The sequence below is a fragment of the Typopeltis vanoorti genome, chromosome 22, assembly GCF_054136105.1.
Source record: "Typopeltis vanoorti isolate ZY-2024b chromosome 22, IOZ_Tvanoo_1.0, whole genome shotgun sequence".
Classification (NCBI taxonomy): Eukaryota; Metazoa; Arthropoda; class Arachnida; order Uropygi; family Thelyphonidae; genus Typopeltis; species Typopeltis vanoorti.
In genome coordinates this window covers 63,279,135-63,296,987 of record NC_143570.1, presented here as the reverse complement: position 1 = coordinate 63,296,987, position 17,853 = coordinate 63,279,135, and the positions used below count along the sequence as shown (strand labels likewise).

The 17,853-nt window shown below is 38.3% G+C and overlaps 1 protein-coding gene across 4 annotated transcripts in view; it reads right to left on the bottom strand.

Moving 5' to 3' along the window:
- Positions 1-17,853, bottom strand: part of LOC150094462 (hemocytin-like) — a 2,636,009-nt gene that overhangs the window by 1,806,207 nt on the left and 811,949 nt on the right. For all 4 annotated transcript variants that reach the window (XM_090412206.1, XM_090412207.1, XM_090412208.1 and 1 more), the window contains exon 24: positions 4,857-5,154. In XM_090412206.1, coding sequence (XP_090268332.1) covers positions 4,857-5,154 — 298 coding nt within the window. The remainder of the gene's footprint in view (positions 1-4,856; positions 5,155-17,853) is intronic.

The following is a 17,853-nucleotide window of genomic DNA, read 5'->3' as shown; positions in this document are numbered from 1 at the left end:
GGAATGCCTTGCCTGAGAGTGTGGTGACTGCAAGGAGTTTGAGGGTGTTTAAGACACGGTATGATGAGTTGTGTGTGTGATAAATGGACCTCCCAGATTAATCTTTGACTCCATGTAGTCTTGGGGTAATAATAATAATAATAATAATAATAATAATAATAATAATGCTGTCCTTCAATAGGGTGATGATAAATAGTTGACTTAAATCTTAATGATCTTAACTCTTCTCCCCTACCTTTAAAATAATGTTTAGCTAAACAGATCTCTCTCTCTCTCCCTCTCTCTCTCTCTCTCTCTCTGTCTGCCTTTTGGACAACTGACATGTTTACTTGTGTACTCAGCTTGTAACAAACTTTACATCCAATCTTTCATTCAAGAGGTTACTTTTTACCTGCACAAATTCCAAATCTGCCATACAAAGAATAGCCATCTTACATCTGTGATGGTGCATCAAAAATGGCTTTAAAATTCTTGAAGCTGTCTTAAAGAGGACAGTTTAGCTAATTCATAACCATGCTTTTGCACACTTTTACCGGTCACTGTCTCACAGATGGTTGGTCTTTTCATTGTATCTTTTCTAAAGATACTTCTATGGGTGGTGTTCAGCAGAATTTACAATAACATGAACCTCAACCGCTAAACAGCTATTTGCAATTCAACTTTTAACCCATCCAACGTGCTTCTCCTATCCAGCTTTCATTCCATCTACTGCTATCCTCTGTAAGAGCCTTTCATAAAGACTACAACTTCAAGCTCTCCTAAAAGTTCATTAAGATATGCCTTCTCATTTAACTCATACCTTGCGTTAATTTGCTATAGGTTCTGCAACCTGGAATGTATGATGTGATATATAAAGTTATATATGGGATATGGGGACTCGATCATTAGAGGTGCGATTACTAGTAAAGTGCACAAAACATGCTTTGGAACAATGAAGCAAATAACCTAATGCATTGCAGAAAACGAAATACTGGCAATTAAAATTAGTGGTAGTCATGGGCACAAATAACTTGGTTGGAGAGAAAAAGAATGTTGACAGAAACCTGAGGAAATTGTTGCAGCAGGTAAAGAAGAATAGTGTTGTTGGAAAAGTCGTAGGCATGTTGCCCAGATAACAGTGAATTGAGATGATAACAGTGAATTGAGAAGAAGAAGTCAGATAATAAATAGCAAGATGGCTGAGTTGTGTGAAACAATGGGGGTTCAATTTGTAAATCTTTGGATTGAATCTGAAGGAAAGTTGAAATGGTATAAAGCTGATGGATTACATTTGAATGGGTTTGGTGTTTGGCATTTAGAAAGACTATTGTTTTCTGTGAAGACACAGAGTCAAGAAATTAGTGTAGCAAATGATCAGAGTCTACCTGTGAAACAGGACAGCACAAATCAACAGATTGTAAAGGAGGTTAAAGATGTGGTTGCAGCAGCACAGGATGTTGGAATGCATAAAGGTGAGGATGAGACAGGTACGAATGGAAATAATAGTCAGGATCAGAGAAACAGGAGTGGTCAAACTGAAGAGAGAGGTGTTGTATAGCAACTAGAATAGAGAATGTTGGTGCTGGTAGAATGACCACAAACACACAGGAATTGCTATGTTTATACACAAATACTTACACAAATGTTAGGAATATTTGAAACAAAAGAGCTTAGTTTGTTGCATTGATTGAGATGTTATGCGCAAAACTAATTGTAATAAGTGAAACTTGGTTGGGTGAGGAGTATGTGATGTCGGGAATAGAATTAGAAGGATATATAATTTTCCAGAAGGACAGAAATGTGAAAAGTTAATGATTGTAGAGGAATTTTGTTTGCAAAGTGCAGAACTTGATAGTGCATGACAGATTTTGAATCTGTGTGGTGTGAAGTTGAAATAAGCAGGTTAGTAAATTTGAAGGATGCTGTTATAGGCCAGAAAATGCATAGAATACTGATTGTGAAATGTTTAGACAAATTAGTTGGGCATGTAAAAAAGAAGAAAGACTTCAATTACAGGATTATAGACTAGAAGGAGGAGATAGTGTATGGGTACAAGGAGAGTGAGTTTGTGAAATTTCTGAGAGATGAGTATCTTAAGCAGCACGTGATTGAAGCAACTAGAGACTTTAATGTTTTGGATTTGGTGATAACTTCACAAGATGTAGTTGTTAATGAAGTGTTGGCACTGCCATAGGTTGGTGAGAGTAATCATGAGGTACTTGTTTACAAAGTGATGAAACAAGAAAACGTCATTGCCAAAAATGGATACATGTGGAAATATAAAGCAGCTGATTATAGGAAGCACTGTAGTCAGTTAGCATCAATACATTGGGTAGATGAGCTGAACAGAAAACATTTTGACAATGCATGGAAACTCACAAGGCAGTATCTGACAAAAGCAATGAATGACTGCATACCAAGAGTTAAGTGAGTAAATAGAGTAGGAGTGAAATGGATGAACAGTGAAATCAAGCAAGCTGTGCCGGAAAAGAAAATGTTATGGAGGAGGTACAAGACAGTTGGTGGTGATCAGATCCATGAAGAGTATAAAGTGCAGGCTAGGAAGGTGACGAGCATGGCAGGGAAAGAAAACGTATAGTATGAGAAGTGATTGGCTGGTCAGGCCAACGTTGATTCATGAGAATTTTTCCGCTACATGGCAAGCAAGAGGAAGAATAATTATGGCATATTAACACTGGAGGATAGTCATGCCGGCAGACTAACAGGTGCAAAGGATATAGTGGATTATTGAATGAGCACTATATCATACTGGTATAAATGATGTGGTGCAATATATAGAAGAGAGGCAAGTATTAGGAGAATTGGAAGTGAAAGAAACAGAGGTGTATCAGATGTTGGCTGTGTTAGATGTGAATAAGTCTCTGTGAATGGATGATATCACCACATATTCTTAAGGAATGTGCACCACAGTTGGCTAGGCCCTTGACCAGGTTCTTTAATGAAAGTCTTGCAGTGGGTAGGTTTCCTAAGGAGTGGAAAGAAGACAAAATAGTACCACTCCACAAGGATGGATTGTTTTTCCTATTATTTCTCAGCGTTCCACACATGTACATTTTTCTGTCAGTAAGCGATTCCGTCAGAGCTACAGAATCATAAAAATTGTCCATATGCAATACATAACTCCTGTCTAAATATTCTTCCATCAAGTGGAATACAATATCATGTGCGTGATCCATTTTCGCTAAAGAGGATTCAGATTTTCCTGTATAAATTTTTATTTTTATCACCAATCCATTCGATTCGCACAGTTCATAGAATTTCATGCCATATTTATGTTTTTTGTTCTTTATGTATTGCCAAAACATCAGTCTACCGCGCCACAACACCATTGACTCATCAATACATGAGTTTCTGTCTGGTGTGTAGCTATTTTGCATTACACTATTAAAATGATCTAGGACTGGTCTTAATTTGTGCAATTTATCATTAGCTCTTGGGAATTATCTGCAAAATGCAAATGACGCAATAAAATTTGAAATCGATTTTGGCTCATTTTAGAGCACCAAAATAGCAAATTGTAAAGTTGATTTGTACTCCAATAATGCCCAATAGATGGTAAATTACAAGGATCCATATAAAGTAAAAGTCCAAGAAATAATTTCATTTCAGGTATGTCTGTTGCTTTCCAGTCTGAAATTCTTTGACTTTTTTTGATCTGCACTCGGCTTTGCTCAATATTTTGTAAAGCATATAAATTGGTTTGTTCTACTAAAATTGTGAGAAAATCTTCAGAAAAATTCAACTAATCTTTTGATACTGAAATTTCCAGTGTCAATTTTAAAACCTGCAGTTTCAACAAAATCAAATTGTGGGGGCTCTTGTCCTGAATTTTCCCAATAAGTAGATGATGTATTTCGCTGGATGCTAACTTCATCTTCAAAAGTTTCTTCATCATCTGAGTCACCGCTAGAGTCGTCTGTAGGATCATCTTCGGAATCGGAACCAAATATTTCATGAAATTCATCATCGCTCATATTAGCATAAGCTTCTACTTCTATATCATTAGAGACTAGAAACTAAAATTAGACTAGACGCAATAAACACTGTCATCAGCGCATGTAATATATAGGTGGAAGTGATACGAGATTACTCGTAGTTGGCTTATAAAACAAAATTCTGTCTGATAAGCTGGCTATGAGATTACTCGTAGTGACCTTGAAGATGGGAGTGATATGAGATTACTTGTAATTGGCATATGAAACAAAATTCTGTCTGATAAGCTGGCTACGAGATTACTCGCAGTGACCTTGAAGATGTGAAAGCGCTTGGCATGTGGGAAAAAACTATGCCTGAGGAGTGTGGCAGTGAATGTGTTAATCCAGAGGGGATTATAAAAAGAGTAGAAGGCAAGAGGAAAAGAACTAGAGGTCATTCCTGGAAGTTATGTAAAAGTGTGGTGAAGAAGGGTGTGAGGAGTAGATATTTTACATGGAGAATTATCAGTGAATGGAATGCATTACCAGAGTGTGTTGTTAATGCAAGGTGTGTTAAGGATTTTAAGATTCTATATGATAAATATGTTGTCAGTTGAATGAACCTCCCACGATGAGTCTATTGACTCCATGGATGGTGTAATAATAATAATCTCTTCTTCTTCTTTAGAAGCCTCTTTCCATCCACTGTTGGAAATAGAGCTCCCCTTAACTTTTTGTTCTGTCTGTGTGTCTTTAGCCAACATCCTCCATCTCCAACAAAATATACTAGGTTAGCAAATAACTTCTCACCCATGAAAGTAACCTTTTGTGGGTGGGATCAACATAAAAAAATAAATAATAATAATTATTATAATTCTAAAACAATGGAAGAAAATCTTAAATGAAAAATTTTGATCTATTAAAAAAATTGCAATAAAGTACCATTTTTGACAAGCATCGACTACCACATTATCTGAAATTTTTTCTCCTTCCATATAAAGATGACCATTGATTTCTCTACATGGTATCTTGCATTTTTCTTCAGGAATGCATTTGTGCTCTTTATCATTATTATATACTTGACCTTCAGGACATTGTTTTAACGAGCATCCTTCAATACAATTTTCCAAACTGCAGATCTCATGGACATAAGAAAATTTATACTGTGTTTCACAGGTTTTAGTAGGGCAGCTAGATACACATGCTGAATAAGCAGAACACTTTTCATCACACTGAAGTGCTGTAAATTAAAATGCATTATTAGGTTCATAGCATAAAAACTCACTTAGGTTATTATTATTATTATTATTATTATTATTATTATTATTATTATTAAAAGACCTCAAGGGAGTCAGCAACTCATTAAACCATACTATTTGCACCAGCTGTCATACCTGTTCTTGAATTCATTCATGCTACTTGCAAATATAGTTGATATATTTAGTTCCAGTAAGTTCCTATAAGCAATGAAGGAAATATTCCATCTTTTTATCAGAACCACTGATTTTACACTGAAGTGAATGCTGGAAAAGCAAGGCATTCATTACTTTTTGATAGAAAAAGTTACACAAGTGTCTATGGCTTGGTAAACCAATCATTTATTACCAGTTAATTGATAAATGTACAAGTTTCACTAGAAATGCCATTTTTGATTCTGTTTTCAGTAAAGTGTGAAGATATGGAAGAGCCAAGACTTAATAGAGAATGTCTCATGGCTTATGGGAAGAAATTTTTTTTTTTTTTTGAATGATTTCAATAACATAAAGGCCATGCATTCTCAAGGAATAACTTCCTTGAGAATATTTCCCCCAGATGTTTATTCTTCATGTACCTGGCCAAAAGCTGCACTACATTGTATCACACATCACTGCTAGAAATTTTACGTGCTTAAAATTTACAATGTATATGGTTAATATATATGAGGTCAATATATATCAGTTAAAATAGAGCAAAGAATGATCTTGCTAATGAATTTTTGGGTTCTGAGATTATGTATCAAGAAATATGCATAATGAAATTTCTTGTGTTGCTATAACACATTCAACCTCATGCTCATAGAAATAGCACAATAATTCACTTAGATCATTATCATGGGAAATTACATCAGTAACTCATATATTACCCAATGGTATGCCACCAACAAAATGCATATATTTATGTTGCATGAACTGTCCTTTAAAAAAAAGTGTCAGAAATGGGACAGTATTAGTTGGAACATTGTCCATATTTCAAAGCTTCCGAAATATGAAAAAAAGTTAAGTAACAATAAATATAGTATAAGCAAGGATATAAAATAACTACTGGAAAAAGCAAGAAAGAAGGGGTAAAAAGAAAGAAAGAGAGAAGGGGTAAAAAGGGAGGGGATAGTGCTATCGATGATAGAGAAAGAGTTATGTCCATATAAAGTAGAGATGCAAGAGGGAAATAGTGTCAGTGGTTTTGAGGCAGTATGGTGTGAGATAGAGGTGAATAGAATCAAATACTTGGTGGGATGTTGTTATAGTCCAAGTAATGTGGATGGTAGTGCCTATGAAATGTATAATCAAATTAGCCAAGCAAATAAGAAAAGAGTGATCATTATGGATGATTTTAATTATGGCAGTAGAGACTAGAATGATGAGATAGCAACTGGAAGTAAAGAAAACGAGTTTCATGAGTTTTTGAGGGATAACTACCTCAGAGAGTATGTAACAGAGGGCACACGAGGATTGAGGGTCTTTTATTATTATTATTATTATTATTCCTTACACCTCCAAGGAGTCCGAAGACTCATCGCAGGAAGACACCTACAACTGTCTCAACCACTACACCGAACCTCTACTACGAATTATTACAATCAACGCCATCTACCGCCCACCTCCACCTTGGATTTGGTCATCTCATCACAGGATGTAATTATCAATGAGGTGACAAATCACCCACCAAATGGCGAAAGTGACCATGAGGTGATTAACTGGGTGATTGCCAGCAGTGTGAGGACCTCAGTAAGAAAAGAGTATATGTAGAACTACAAGGTGGGAGTGATTATGAAGAGCTCAGGAGACAGCCTGCGGGTGTAGAATGCAGTGAGGAGTTAGCTGGAAAAGAGATCAATGCAGCTTGGGGGATTTTCAAAAACTATTTAGTACATGCAATGTCTAAATGTATTCCAAGAGTGAGAAGGTTAAATAAGGTAGGTGTGAAATGGATAAATAAAGAGATTAAGCATGCGATACAGAGAAAAAGGGCATTATGGAAGCAGCATAAGAGAAGTGGAAATAACCAATTCCATGAGCACTACAAAGACCAGGCAAGGAGGATGACTTGGTTGGTGAGGGTAGCTAAAGTCAGGTATGATCAGCAATTAGCTAATGAAGCCAAAAAGAATAATAAAGAGTTCTTTCGATAAGTAGACAGCAAAAGAAAGAATGATTATGGAAGGATGACATTGATTGGAGAAAATAGTGTAAAGACAGCTTTTGCAGAAGGTGTGGTAAAGATACTTAATGAGCAGTTCATAAAGGGCTTTCAATCTTGTGAATGTGACTTCATGGAGAGATTGAGAGCAGTTGATGATGGGAAAGAGAGACTGACTGTAAGTGAGCAAGAGATGTATGGGGAGTTGAGCAAAATAGATGTAAATAAGGATGTGGTACTTAATAATATATCACCACATATTTTGAAGGAATGTGCAAGAGAGTTGATGCCAGGCTTGACATATTTTTAATACACGTCTTGCACTGGGTCAAGTTCCTAAGGAGTGGAAGGAGGGCAAAATTGTGCTACTTCATAAAGGAGGTGATAGAACTCAAGCATCAAACTATAGGAATAACTATGTGTCAGGTGTTGTAGATAAGTTGGAGAAGCTTGTAAGAACTAGGATCCAGAATTGGGTTGCCAACAATGGTATTATCTTTGATGGATAGCATGGATTTGCTAGAGGGAGGGCATGTTTTAGTAATCTACTTACTTATTACAATAAGGTGACTGCTTCCTTGGACAGAGGAGAAGGATATGAAGTAATATACTTAGATTGCACAAAGGCTTTTGATAGATTACTGTATGATATGTTGATAGGCAAACTAGAGCGGATGGGGTTGGATATTAGATTGCTGCATTTGTTTGGAGACTTGCGATCAACAAATAGATAGGTATCAACAAGTTGTATATGGGGGGGAGAGATATCCAGGAAAAGGAAAATTACTAGTGGTGTGCCTCAGGGATCTGTTTTAGGGCTATTACTATTTAATTGTATATTAATGATATTGGTGAAGATTTGGATGGAGATATTCAATTGTTTGCAGATGATGCAAAGTTGGGATGAACCGTGAAGAATAGAGAAGTCTTACAAGAAGACTTGAATAAATTCAGTGATGTGGCATGGAAATTTGGATATGAGTTCAATGTTGCAAAATGGAAGGTTTTAAAATTTGGAAAACAAAGATGAGATGCGGAATTTATGCTTGGTGAGGATATATTGTTGGAGGTGGAGGAAATAGAAATCTGGGGGTGATAGCGGATAAGGATCTGAAATTTAGGGGACACATAGCCAAAATTATGAAGACAATACAAAGGCTTCTGGGAATGATGCGGAGGACACTGACGTGTAGAAGTAGGGAGATTCTTGGTCTATTGTATAAGGCTTTGAATAGGCCACACATGGACTATTGACTTATTCAGAAACTACCTACTGACTTAGGTAGTTTCTGACTTCTGGAATGTCAAATATGAGGAAAGATTGAGAAGTTGCAATGGACAGGAGGAAGAGGGGAGATATAACAGAGACCTATAAGTTGGTAAGGGATTGTTATAGGATCAATGCTGGAGAGTTCTACAGATAACAGTGGGAGATCAGGGGAGAACCAGAGGTCATCCCTGGAAACTGTATAAAAAATGTGTGAGTAGGGGAGTGAGAAGCAGGTTTTTTTCATGCAGAGTTGTGAATAATTGGAATGCCTTGCCTGAGAGTGGTGTCTGCAGAGAATTTGAGTGTGTTTAAAGCACGGTGTGATGAGCTGTGTGTATGATAAAAGGACCTCCCAAATGAGTCTTTGACTTCATAGGGTCTTGGGTGATAATAAGAAGAACAACAGTGAAAGAGTGAACACTGTCAGTTTATTACTGAATAAAACAATAATGTTAAGAAGGAGGGCAAATAATTCAAATGAAGTATGTAGAAGAAACGGGTGTATGTTTTTGGATGTGTGGAGTGAAACTGATGGTAGGGAAACCTGTATAAGATTTTCATTACATACACTTGAATGGATTTGGCATCAGGAGTCTGGAGAATTATTTATTAAGATGAGACCTAATGCAGCAAGAATTTGATCAGTTCAGCTGTGGAATGCAAACAAGATGATGATGATGATATAAACATGATCGTCATTGATCATGTTTATGCATCTTGCAAAAGGGTGTAAAAGTGCACTTTGGGTTTGGACCTAGTGTATCTGCAGAAGGAAAAGAGAAAGTTGCCCAGCTAGGCCAAGCAGACTGATGTAAGCACAAGAAAAAGCCAGGTGGCTTTTTTATTGTTATATCTAGTCACAAATGCCAGGAGCATTAGGAATAAAGGGGTAAATATGCTGTAGTTTAAAATGAATAGCATTAGTGAAACCTGGATATCCAAGTGAGATATTATAACTGGTATCAAGTGTAAATGGTGGAATACTTTTAGGAAGAACAGAACAGATAGGAAAGGATAGGTGTTACTAATGACATTTGATGATTTGATTCCAGTTAGGATAGAATAGCATAAAAACAATAACTAATAATATTTCATGTGGCAGTGAGTTTGAGGCTATCTAGTGTGGAGGCTAACAGGATGAAATATATCGTGTTTGCTGCAGACCTAGTGGTTCAATTGAGGGGATGATGAAATGCAGTTACAAATTATCCCAGTGGGTACCAAGCAAGTAATCGTTATAGGGGACATAAATTATCTGAACATTGATTAGGGAGCAGAGAAAATTCAGAAGAATGAAGGAGAATTTACCGAGCTGTCGTAAGAAAACTTTCTCAAACAGCATGTGAATGAACGAACTCGAGATCAAAGAAAATTTGACCGTAGAGTTTAGAAGAGATCTCAGTTAAAAATGTGACAGTTTTACCATATGTCAGAGTGATCGTGCCATACTATATACATGCTCACATTAAGTTCAGGTTACGTGCTGAACTACAAATCTGAAAACTATCACAAACTCTGGAGAATACTATCTTTAACCCATTGGCATCAGTTACTGAATTGGAAAAAAGTGCACGGAAAACTTTGAAAAGGTGCTTAATATGACATGGTCTGAAATTGTCTCCCTAGAGTTTGAAGAACAAATAAAGTGGGAGTGAAATGGATGTGCAACCTTATTAAGCAAAAGATCCATAAAATATGTCGAAGGAATACTGTGAAAATAAGAATGAGAGGAGTTATGGAATATATAAAGTGCAGGTAAGAAAAGTTAAAAGTATTGCACAGAAATCTATATTGAAGTACGAAAAGAAATTGGCTGTGCAGGCAAAAGGCAATCCAAAAGAATTTTATAGCTATACTGCAAGTTAATCCCCAACTGGCCATGCCGTCTATAGACGTCCAGCTAAATCTGGATATGATTCTGTAACACCCATTAAATAACATGGATAAGAAGTGCAATTTGGTCTCACTATTTCTTCCACCTCGCCAGTAGGTATGTTAAAGAACAAAATGAATGTGAAAGAATAACGTTACTGAATGTTGACAGTATCTCTTTGTGTCAGAAGCTGATGAGATCATTCAAATAATGAGCGGTTACATTGATAAAATCTATCATCTAGGTGTATGTAACATGTGTGCAATCCTGCTACTACATTGAATAAATAGATAGAAGTATATGAAAATGAAGTTCAAAAGCTGTTGCATAAGGTGATGTGGAAAGAATACTGTGAGATTAAGAATGAGAGGAGTTATGAAATATAAGAAGCACAGGCAAGAAAAGTTACAAGTATCACAGAAAGTTGCACAGAAAGCTCTTCTGATGGACACGAGGCAGCCTCCTTAAATCTAAGTTTAAATAGTTTCAATACAAGTAGCGAACGTGATATCGTAACTAATACAGCAGTTGAAGATTATGTGAATGTTCAGAGAGTGTGTCGAATTGATAGCAAGAAAAAAAGGTTAATTGACAATAAAACGGATGATAATCATGTGGAAAAACAGAACAAAATAAAGATAAAGTGGACAATAATAGGGGAGAAGTAGGGGAGACGAGATCTGGGGTTGATGATTGATAGAAACCTGAAGTTTAGGGGACATATTGCAAAGGTGGTGATGGTAACACAGAGGATTGCTGCAATAATGAGAAGGACTCTGACCAGCAGAGATAAAAGAGTTATCATTCCTTTGTATAAAACTGTGATCAGACCACACTTAGACTATTGTTCACAGATTTGGTCCTCAGGATTTGAAGGGGATAAATTAACTGTAGAAAGGGTACAAAGGCAGATAACAAAGATGGTTTCAGGACTGTACAATGTTAGTTATGAGGATCGGCTGAGGGAATGTGGACTGCAGAGTTTGGTGGATAGAAGAAGGAGAGGTGATATGATTGAGACTTTTAAGCTGTTCAGAGGTGGTTACAGGGTTGACAATGGGGAGTTCTTTCGCTTGGTTGAACAGTGTGAAGGAGTGATGATAAGGGGCCATCCCTGGAAGTTACGAAAGGAAACTGTGAGCAAGAGGGTGAGGAGTGGGAAGCGGGAAGTGGGAAGCAAGAGGGAAAGCGAGAACGGTCAATGAGTTTAAGGAGTGGTATGATAGACACTGTGTTTCCTAAGAGGGACCTTCCACGATGAGTCTTGATAGACTTTGTGTTTCCTAGGAAGGACCTCCCGCGATGAGTTTTTTGACTCCATGGAGGCCTGAATAATAAAAAAATAAATAAAAATAATAAATAATACTGTTGAAAAACAGAGTGCAAGTAATGGTAAGGTGGCAAGCTAGGTTAATGGCAAAGTGTGTGTAACAGGAGATAAAATAGTGAGAGTGAATGATAATGAAAAAAGAATGCGTGATTTGAAAGCTGAGTTCGTTAAGATATAGCAAAAGATGAGGCAGATGTGGAGTGAAATGAAGTGAATTAGAGATGTGTATGGAAGAGTGAGGAAGACAAAAACGAATCATGTCGGTATGAAAAAAAGATAACGAAAGACCCAACAACAACACACCTGGAAGATTTACCAGACATAATAAATGCTGCATCAAATAAAACCCAAATAGTATTAGTTGTCTTTATTGATCTAACAAACGTGTTTGACATTCTAATACACAAAACCTTGTTGAACAAACTAGCACATATCGAAATCTAAGTACGTCTACTCCTGTGTTTGAAAGCATACATGGAAAATAGAAAGCACATCATACTTATGGGATCAGCTAACAGAAACCTGTGGAGTACCACAAGGAGCTGTTCTTTCTCTGATTCTGTTCAACACACATGCACGCACACACATTAAACAACTTCTCATAAAAAAGTAATATCTTCCAATTCATTTTAGAAATTATGGACTTTGCAACCATGTTATAAATAACTCTTTTAATTTCCCGACGTTTCGATCTTCATATTAAGATCATCATTTGGAGCATACAGAAATATACAGGACAAGCTGACTTACATCACACACAGTAAGCTCAAGAAACAATGATTTGGTCACCGGTTATTCTACTGGCATGACCTCTAGTGCGGGAAAAATTACAAATTAATTAATTATTTAGAAACTACATCAAGCTAAATTCTATTTAAGATAACATGAGCAAGCATTCTTTCTTATAGAAAGTTTCCTTTCAGTTATTTTTGATTGTTATTTTTGATTTAGGATCCTGGATTATCTACAGTCCTGTTTATAGTTAACTCTTAGAGAGGAAGGTTCCGTGGGTCGAATATGTGCCTTCCATATGCTTGGGATTTTTAGACCATCATTATTGTTCAGATTGGGTGGGTGATAACAATCTCACAGGCTTCCTTAAATTTGCGTTCATACCATGTTTTGGTGTGATGTAAACAACTGGCGCTTTTCCAGTCAATTCTGTGTAAGGTGTACATGATCAGAAAGGCCAGCTTCACCATAGTTATTATATGTAATGTGTCATTTATGTTCTTTTTGTCTGATAGGAATTGTGCATCCTGTTTCCACTATATATGGTATATTACAGGTATCCTCAAGGGCTCACTTTAGTGAGTACGGGCATGGCAAACCCGAGGTACCTGATGCTGGACCATGCCTTACTTCATGTAATATATATCTGTTATATTATTCTGTAGACTGGTCCCTCCTCTTCTTTCTTTGCTTCTTTCTCCTCTCCTTGCTCCTTCCCCCTGATGCTATTAGAGTATTCGAGGGCTAGGGGTGAGTCTTTCCTATCTTGCTAAGTCATTTCGTCTTATGCAGCCACCGAAGGAGGCAAGCTATCCTCAATAGGTGCCGGTCCCAAGCCCGGATAAATGCGAGGGTTGATGTCAGGAAGGGCATCCAGTTGGAAAACTTCAGTGCCAACTCAAACTATGATTATGAGTCGAAGAGAAAATGATATAAGGGCTAGGGCGTACCCCTTAAGCGACGCGCAGCCACATCGTCCTACAGCTGTGAGAAGTGGACGAGGGCTACCGCATCAAGGGCAGGTGTGGTTAAAGAAGCGAGCCCAGCAGGTGGAGAGGATGTTGCGAGTGGGAACACTGAATGTTGGAAGCATGACTGGAAGGGGAAGAGAGGTGGCAGACATGATGAGGAAGAGGAAGTTGGACATTTTATGTGTGCAGGAGACAAGGTGGAAAGGGGGAAAGGCAAAGGAACTGGGAGATGGATATAAATTGTTCTACTCTGGAGCAAATAACGAGGGAAGAAATGGTGTAGGAATTGTGGTGTGTGGCAGAATGAAGGGTGAAGTACTGGACGTGGGTAGAAGGAACGACAGGATCATGCGAATGAAATTGAGTCTTGGAGAAGAGCGGGTGGTCGTATTATGTGTATATGCCCCGCAAGTTGGTTGTACAGCAGAGGAAAAAGATGAGTTCTGGAACGAGTTATATGAAGAAATGAGGGAATTGGAAGAAAATGAGATGGTGATTGTCGGAGGAGACTTGAACGGGCACATAGGAAGACAGAATAGAGACTGTGAAAGGGTGCATGGTGGCCATGGAGTGGGAATGATGAACCAGGAAGGAGAGAGGGTTGTGGACTTTGCAGTAGCGTTTGATCTGGCAATTGTGAACTCATTTTTCTTCAAGAGGGAAGAACATTTGATAACATTTAGAAGTGGTAACAACAGCTCACAAATTGACTACATTTTTGACTAGAAGAAAACAACTTAAGGTTGTGACAAATTGTAAAGTAATTCCAACAGATCAAGTAGCACAACAACACTGACTGCTGTGCGCATACTTTAAAATAAGATCGAGGATAAGAACTTCTGGTTGCCATGGCATGAAGACAATTAAGTGGTTTCGCTTAAAAGAGGAGAGTGTGAGGAATCGTTTTAGGGAGAGAGTGTTAGAGAGGATTTCGGATGGACTGGAAAGTGTACAAGATTGGTGGAAACATAATTCAAAAGTAATCCTGAGCTGTGCAATCGAGGTGCTTGGTGAGACATCTGGAAAGATTAGAGAGCAGAAGGAGGGTTGGTGGTGAATAATGATGTACAAGTGGCAGTGACAGCTAAGAGGAAGGCAAAGCAGAAGTGCGATAAGTCAAGAGTGGAAGAGGACAGAGAGGTGTACAAAGAGAGAAAGCAAGAAGCCAAGAGAGTTGTGGCACAGGCAAAGGCCATGGCATATCAAGATCTGTATGATCAATTAGAAACAAAGGAAGGACAGAGAAAAATTTACCAACTAGCGAAATGTAGAAATAAAGCAGCTAAGGATATCTTACATGTGAGGCAGATCAAAGATGCTGAAGGAAGAGTATTATGGAGGGATGTGGACATAGAAACAGATGGAGAATACATAATTTGAGGAACTTTTGAATGAGGAAAATGCAAGGACTCACAGAGGAGATGGGCAGCCTTCTGAGGGGATGGTGCAGAACATCAGTACAATGGAAGTGACGGAGGCCATGAAGAGGATGAGGAATGGAAAAGCAGTGGGCCCCGACAGAATTCCAGTGTAGGCATGGAAGGCACTGGGGGAAGAGGGAATTGACCTGCTGTGGGACCTGTTCATGAAAGTTTGCCAACAGGAAAATATACCCAAGGAATGGAGGGAGAGTACTCTTGTTCCCATCTACAAGGGTAAAGGGGATGCACAAGACTGTAAAAATTACAGAGGAATAAAGTTGATGTCCCACACAATGAAAATCCTAGAAAGGGTTCTTGATGGTAGATTGAGGGAGGAGGTGGAGATTGCAAAGGAACAATTTGGCTTCATGCCTGGTAGATCAACAACAGATGCTATCTTTGGGTTACGACAGATGATGGAAAAATATCGAGAGAAACAAAAGGAGCTACATCTGGTATTTATTGATCTGGAGAAAGCATACGATAGAGTGCCAAGGCAAGAAGTCTGGAGGTGTCTGAGGGAGAAGAAGGTGCCAGAGAAATATGTCAGGTTGGTGCAGGAAATGTACAGAAATGTGAAGACAAGTGTTCGGACCTGTTTGGGACAGACAGAAAGTTTTCAAGTAACAGTTGGCTTACATCAAGGGTCAGCATTAAGTCCGTTTCTGTTTAATATTGTGATGGAGGTGGTAACAGAGGAGGTGAGAGAAGATGCACCTTGGACAATGTTGTATGCAGATGACATCTTGCTGTGTGTAGATTCAAGAGAAGAAGCAGAAACTAAACTGGAAAGATGGAGAAAAGTACTGGAAGAGAGAGGTATGAGACTGAGCAGAAGTAAGACAGAGTATATGTGTTGCGCAGTGGCCGGTGACCAGGAGACAGATCTGGAGCTGGAAGGAAATGTCATCAGGAAGGTGAGAGACTTTAGATACTTAGGTTCAACAGTGGAAGAAGATGGAGGAGCTGAGAAGGAAGTGGGAAGCAGGGTACAAGCGGGTTGGAGGAACTGGAGGGAGATGGCTGGAGTGTTATGCGATAAGAGGGTGCCGATCAATCTGAAAGGCAAAATTTATAGGACAGTATTGAGGCCAGCTATGACATATGCTATAGAAACTGTGGCCCTGAGGAAAAACAACATCAGCAGGATGGAAGTAGCAGAAATGAGAATGCTTAGGTGGATGTGCAGTGTGACCAGAAAGGATCATCTGAGAAATGACTATGTCAGGGGAACAGTGAAAGTTACGAACTTAGGAGCGAAAATACAGGAGGCAAGGTTGAGATGGTTTGGTCATGTGATGAGGAGGGAGGACGAATATGTGGGAAGAAGGGTCATGCAGATGGATGTGCAAGGAAGGCGGAAGCGTGGGCGGCCAAAGAAGAGATGGAGGGAGCTGGTAGAAGAGGACTTGAAGATGAAGAACTTGGATGTGGTGACAGCCCAAGACAGGAAGGTGTGGAGGAGACTCATAACAAACAGTGACCCCACTTAAGTGGGAGAAGCTGTAGAAGAAGAAGAAGATGGTATATTACAGGTGCAATGAATACAGTATACTCCAGGCTGGGCTATCAGAGGGAAATTTCTAAAATGAATGCTGATCACTGTGCAACACTAAAAGAAAGGAATATCTTCCAATATACAGATGACATGGTCATAGCATCTATTCACACTAATGCAAACACAGCTTACATAAATATGCAACACAACATCAATCTGATCACCAACTGGCCAACTGAAAACAGCATCTATATAGATCCTGAAAAAACCAAAACTAATCTTCTTCTTCTTCTTCATGCATTAGATGTAATATCTGTTGCAACCAAGATGTCATCTTTTTAATGGTATCTTTTAGTCTTTTCTAGGTCTTCCTGTTCTCTTATTCTTTGGTTTCCAACTATTGACTTCTTTTATTATTCTATCTTTGCTTCTTCTCTGCACATGTTGAATTCATTTTATTCTTCAGTTTCATACCCCATTGCTTATGGCTTGTATTTTACTTGTTTTTATAGCTGTATGTTTTATTTTATCTAGTTTAGTATTATTCACTATTTTTCTTAATATATTCATTTCACCTATTGTATTTCACATATTTATTTATCATTTGTCTTGTTTTCCTAGCATTTGGTCTTGTTTCTGCATTATATGAAGAGCTCAGGAGACAGCTTGCAGGTGTAGCATGGAATGAGGAGTCAGCTGGAAAAGAGATCAATGCAGCTTGGGGGATTTTCAAAAAATATTTAGTGGATGCAATGTCTAAATGTATACCACGGGTGAGAAGGTTAAATAAGGTAGGTGTGAGATGGATGAATAAAGAGATTAAGCATGCAATACAGAGAAAAAGGGCATTGTGGAGGCAGCATAAGAGAAGTGGAAGTAACCAATTTCATGAGGTCTACAAAGACCAGGCAAGGAGGGTGACTTGGTTGGTGAGAGTAGCTAAAGAGAGGTATGAACAGCAGTTAGCTAATGAAGCTAAAAAGAATCCTAGGGAGTTCTTTCGATATGTAGCCAGCAAAAGAAAGAATGATTATGGAAGGATGACATTGATTGGAGGAAATAGTATAAAGACAGCTGTTGCAGAATGTGTGGTGGAGATACTTAATGAGCAGTTCATAAAGATCTTTCAATCTTGTGATTGTGACTTCATGGAGAGATTAAGAGCAGTTGATGATGGGGAGGAGAGACTGACTGTAAGTGAGCAAGAGGTGTTTGGGGAATTGAGTAAACTAGATGTAAAAAAGGCTGTGGGACTTGATAATATATCACCACGTATTCTGAAGGAATGTGCCAGAGAGTTGACACCTGCTTTGACATATTTTTTTAATACGAGTCTTGCACTTGGTAAAGTCCCTAAAGAGTGGAAGGAGGGCAAGATTGTGCCACTTCATAAAGGAGGTGATCGAACTCAAGCATCAAACTATAGGCCTATCTGTGTGTCAGGTGTT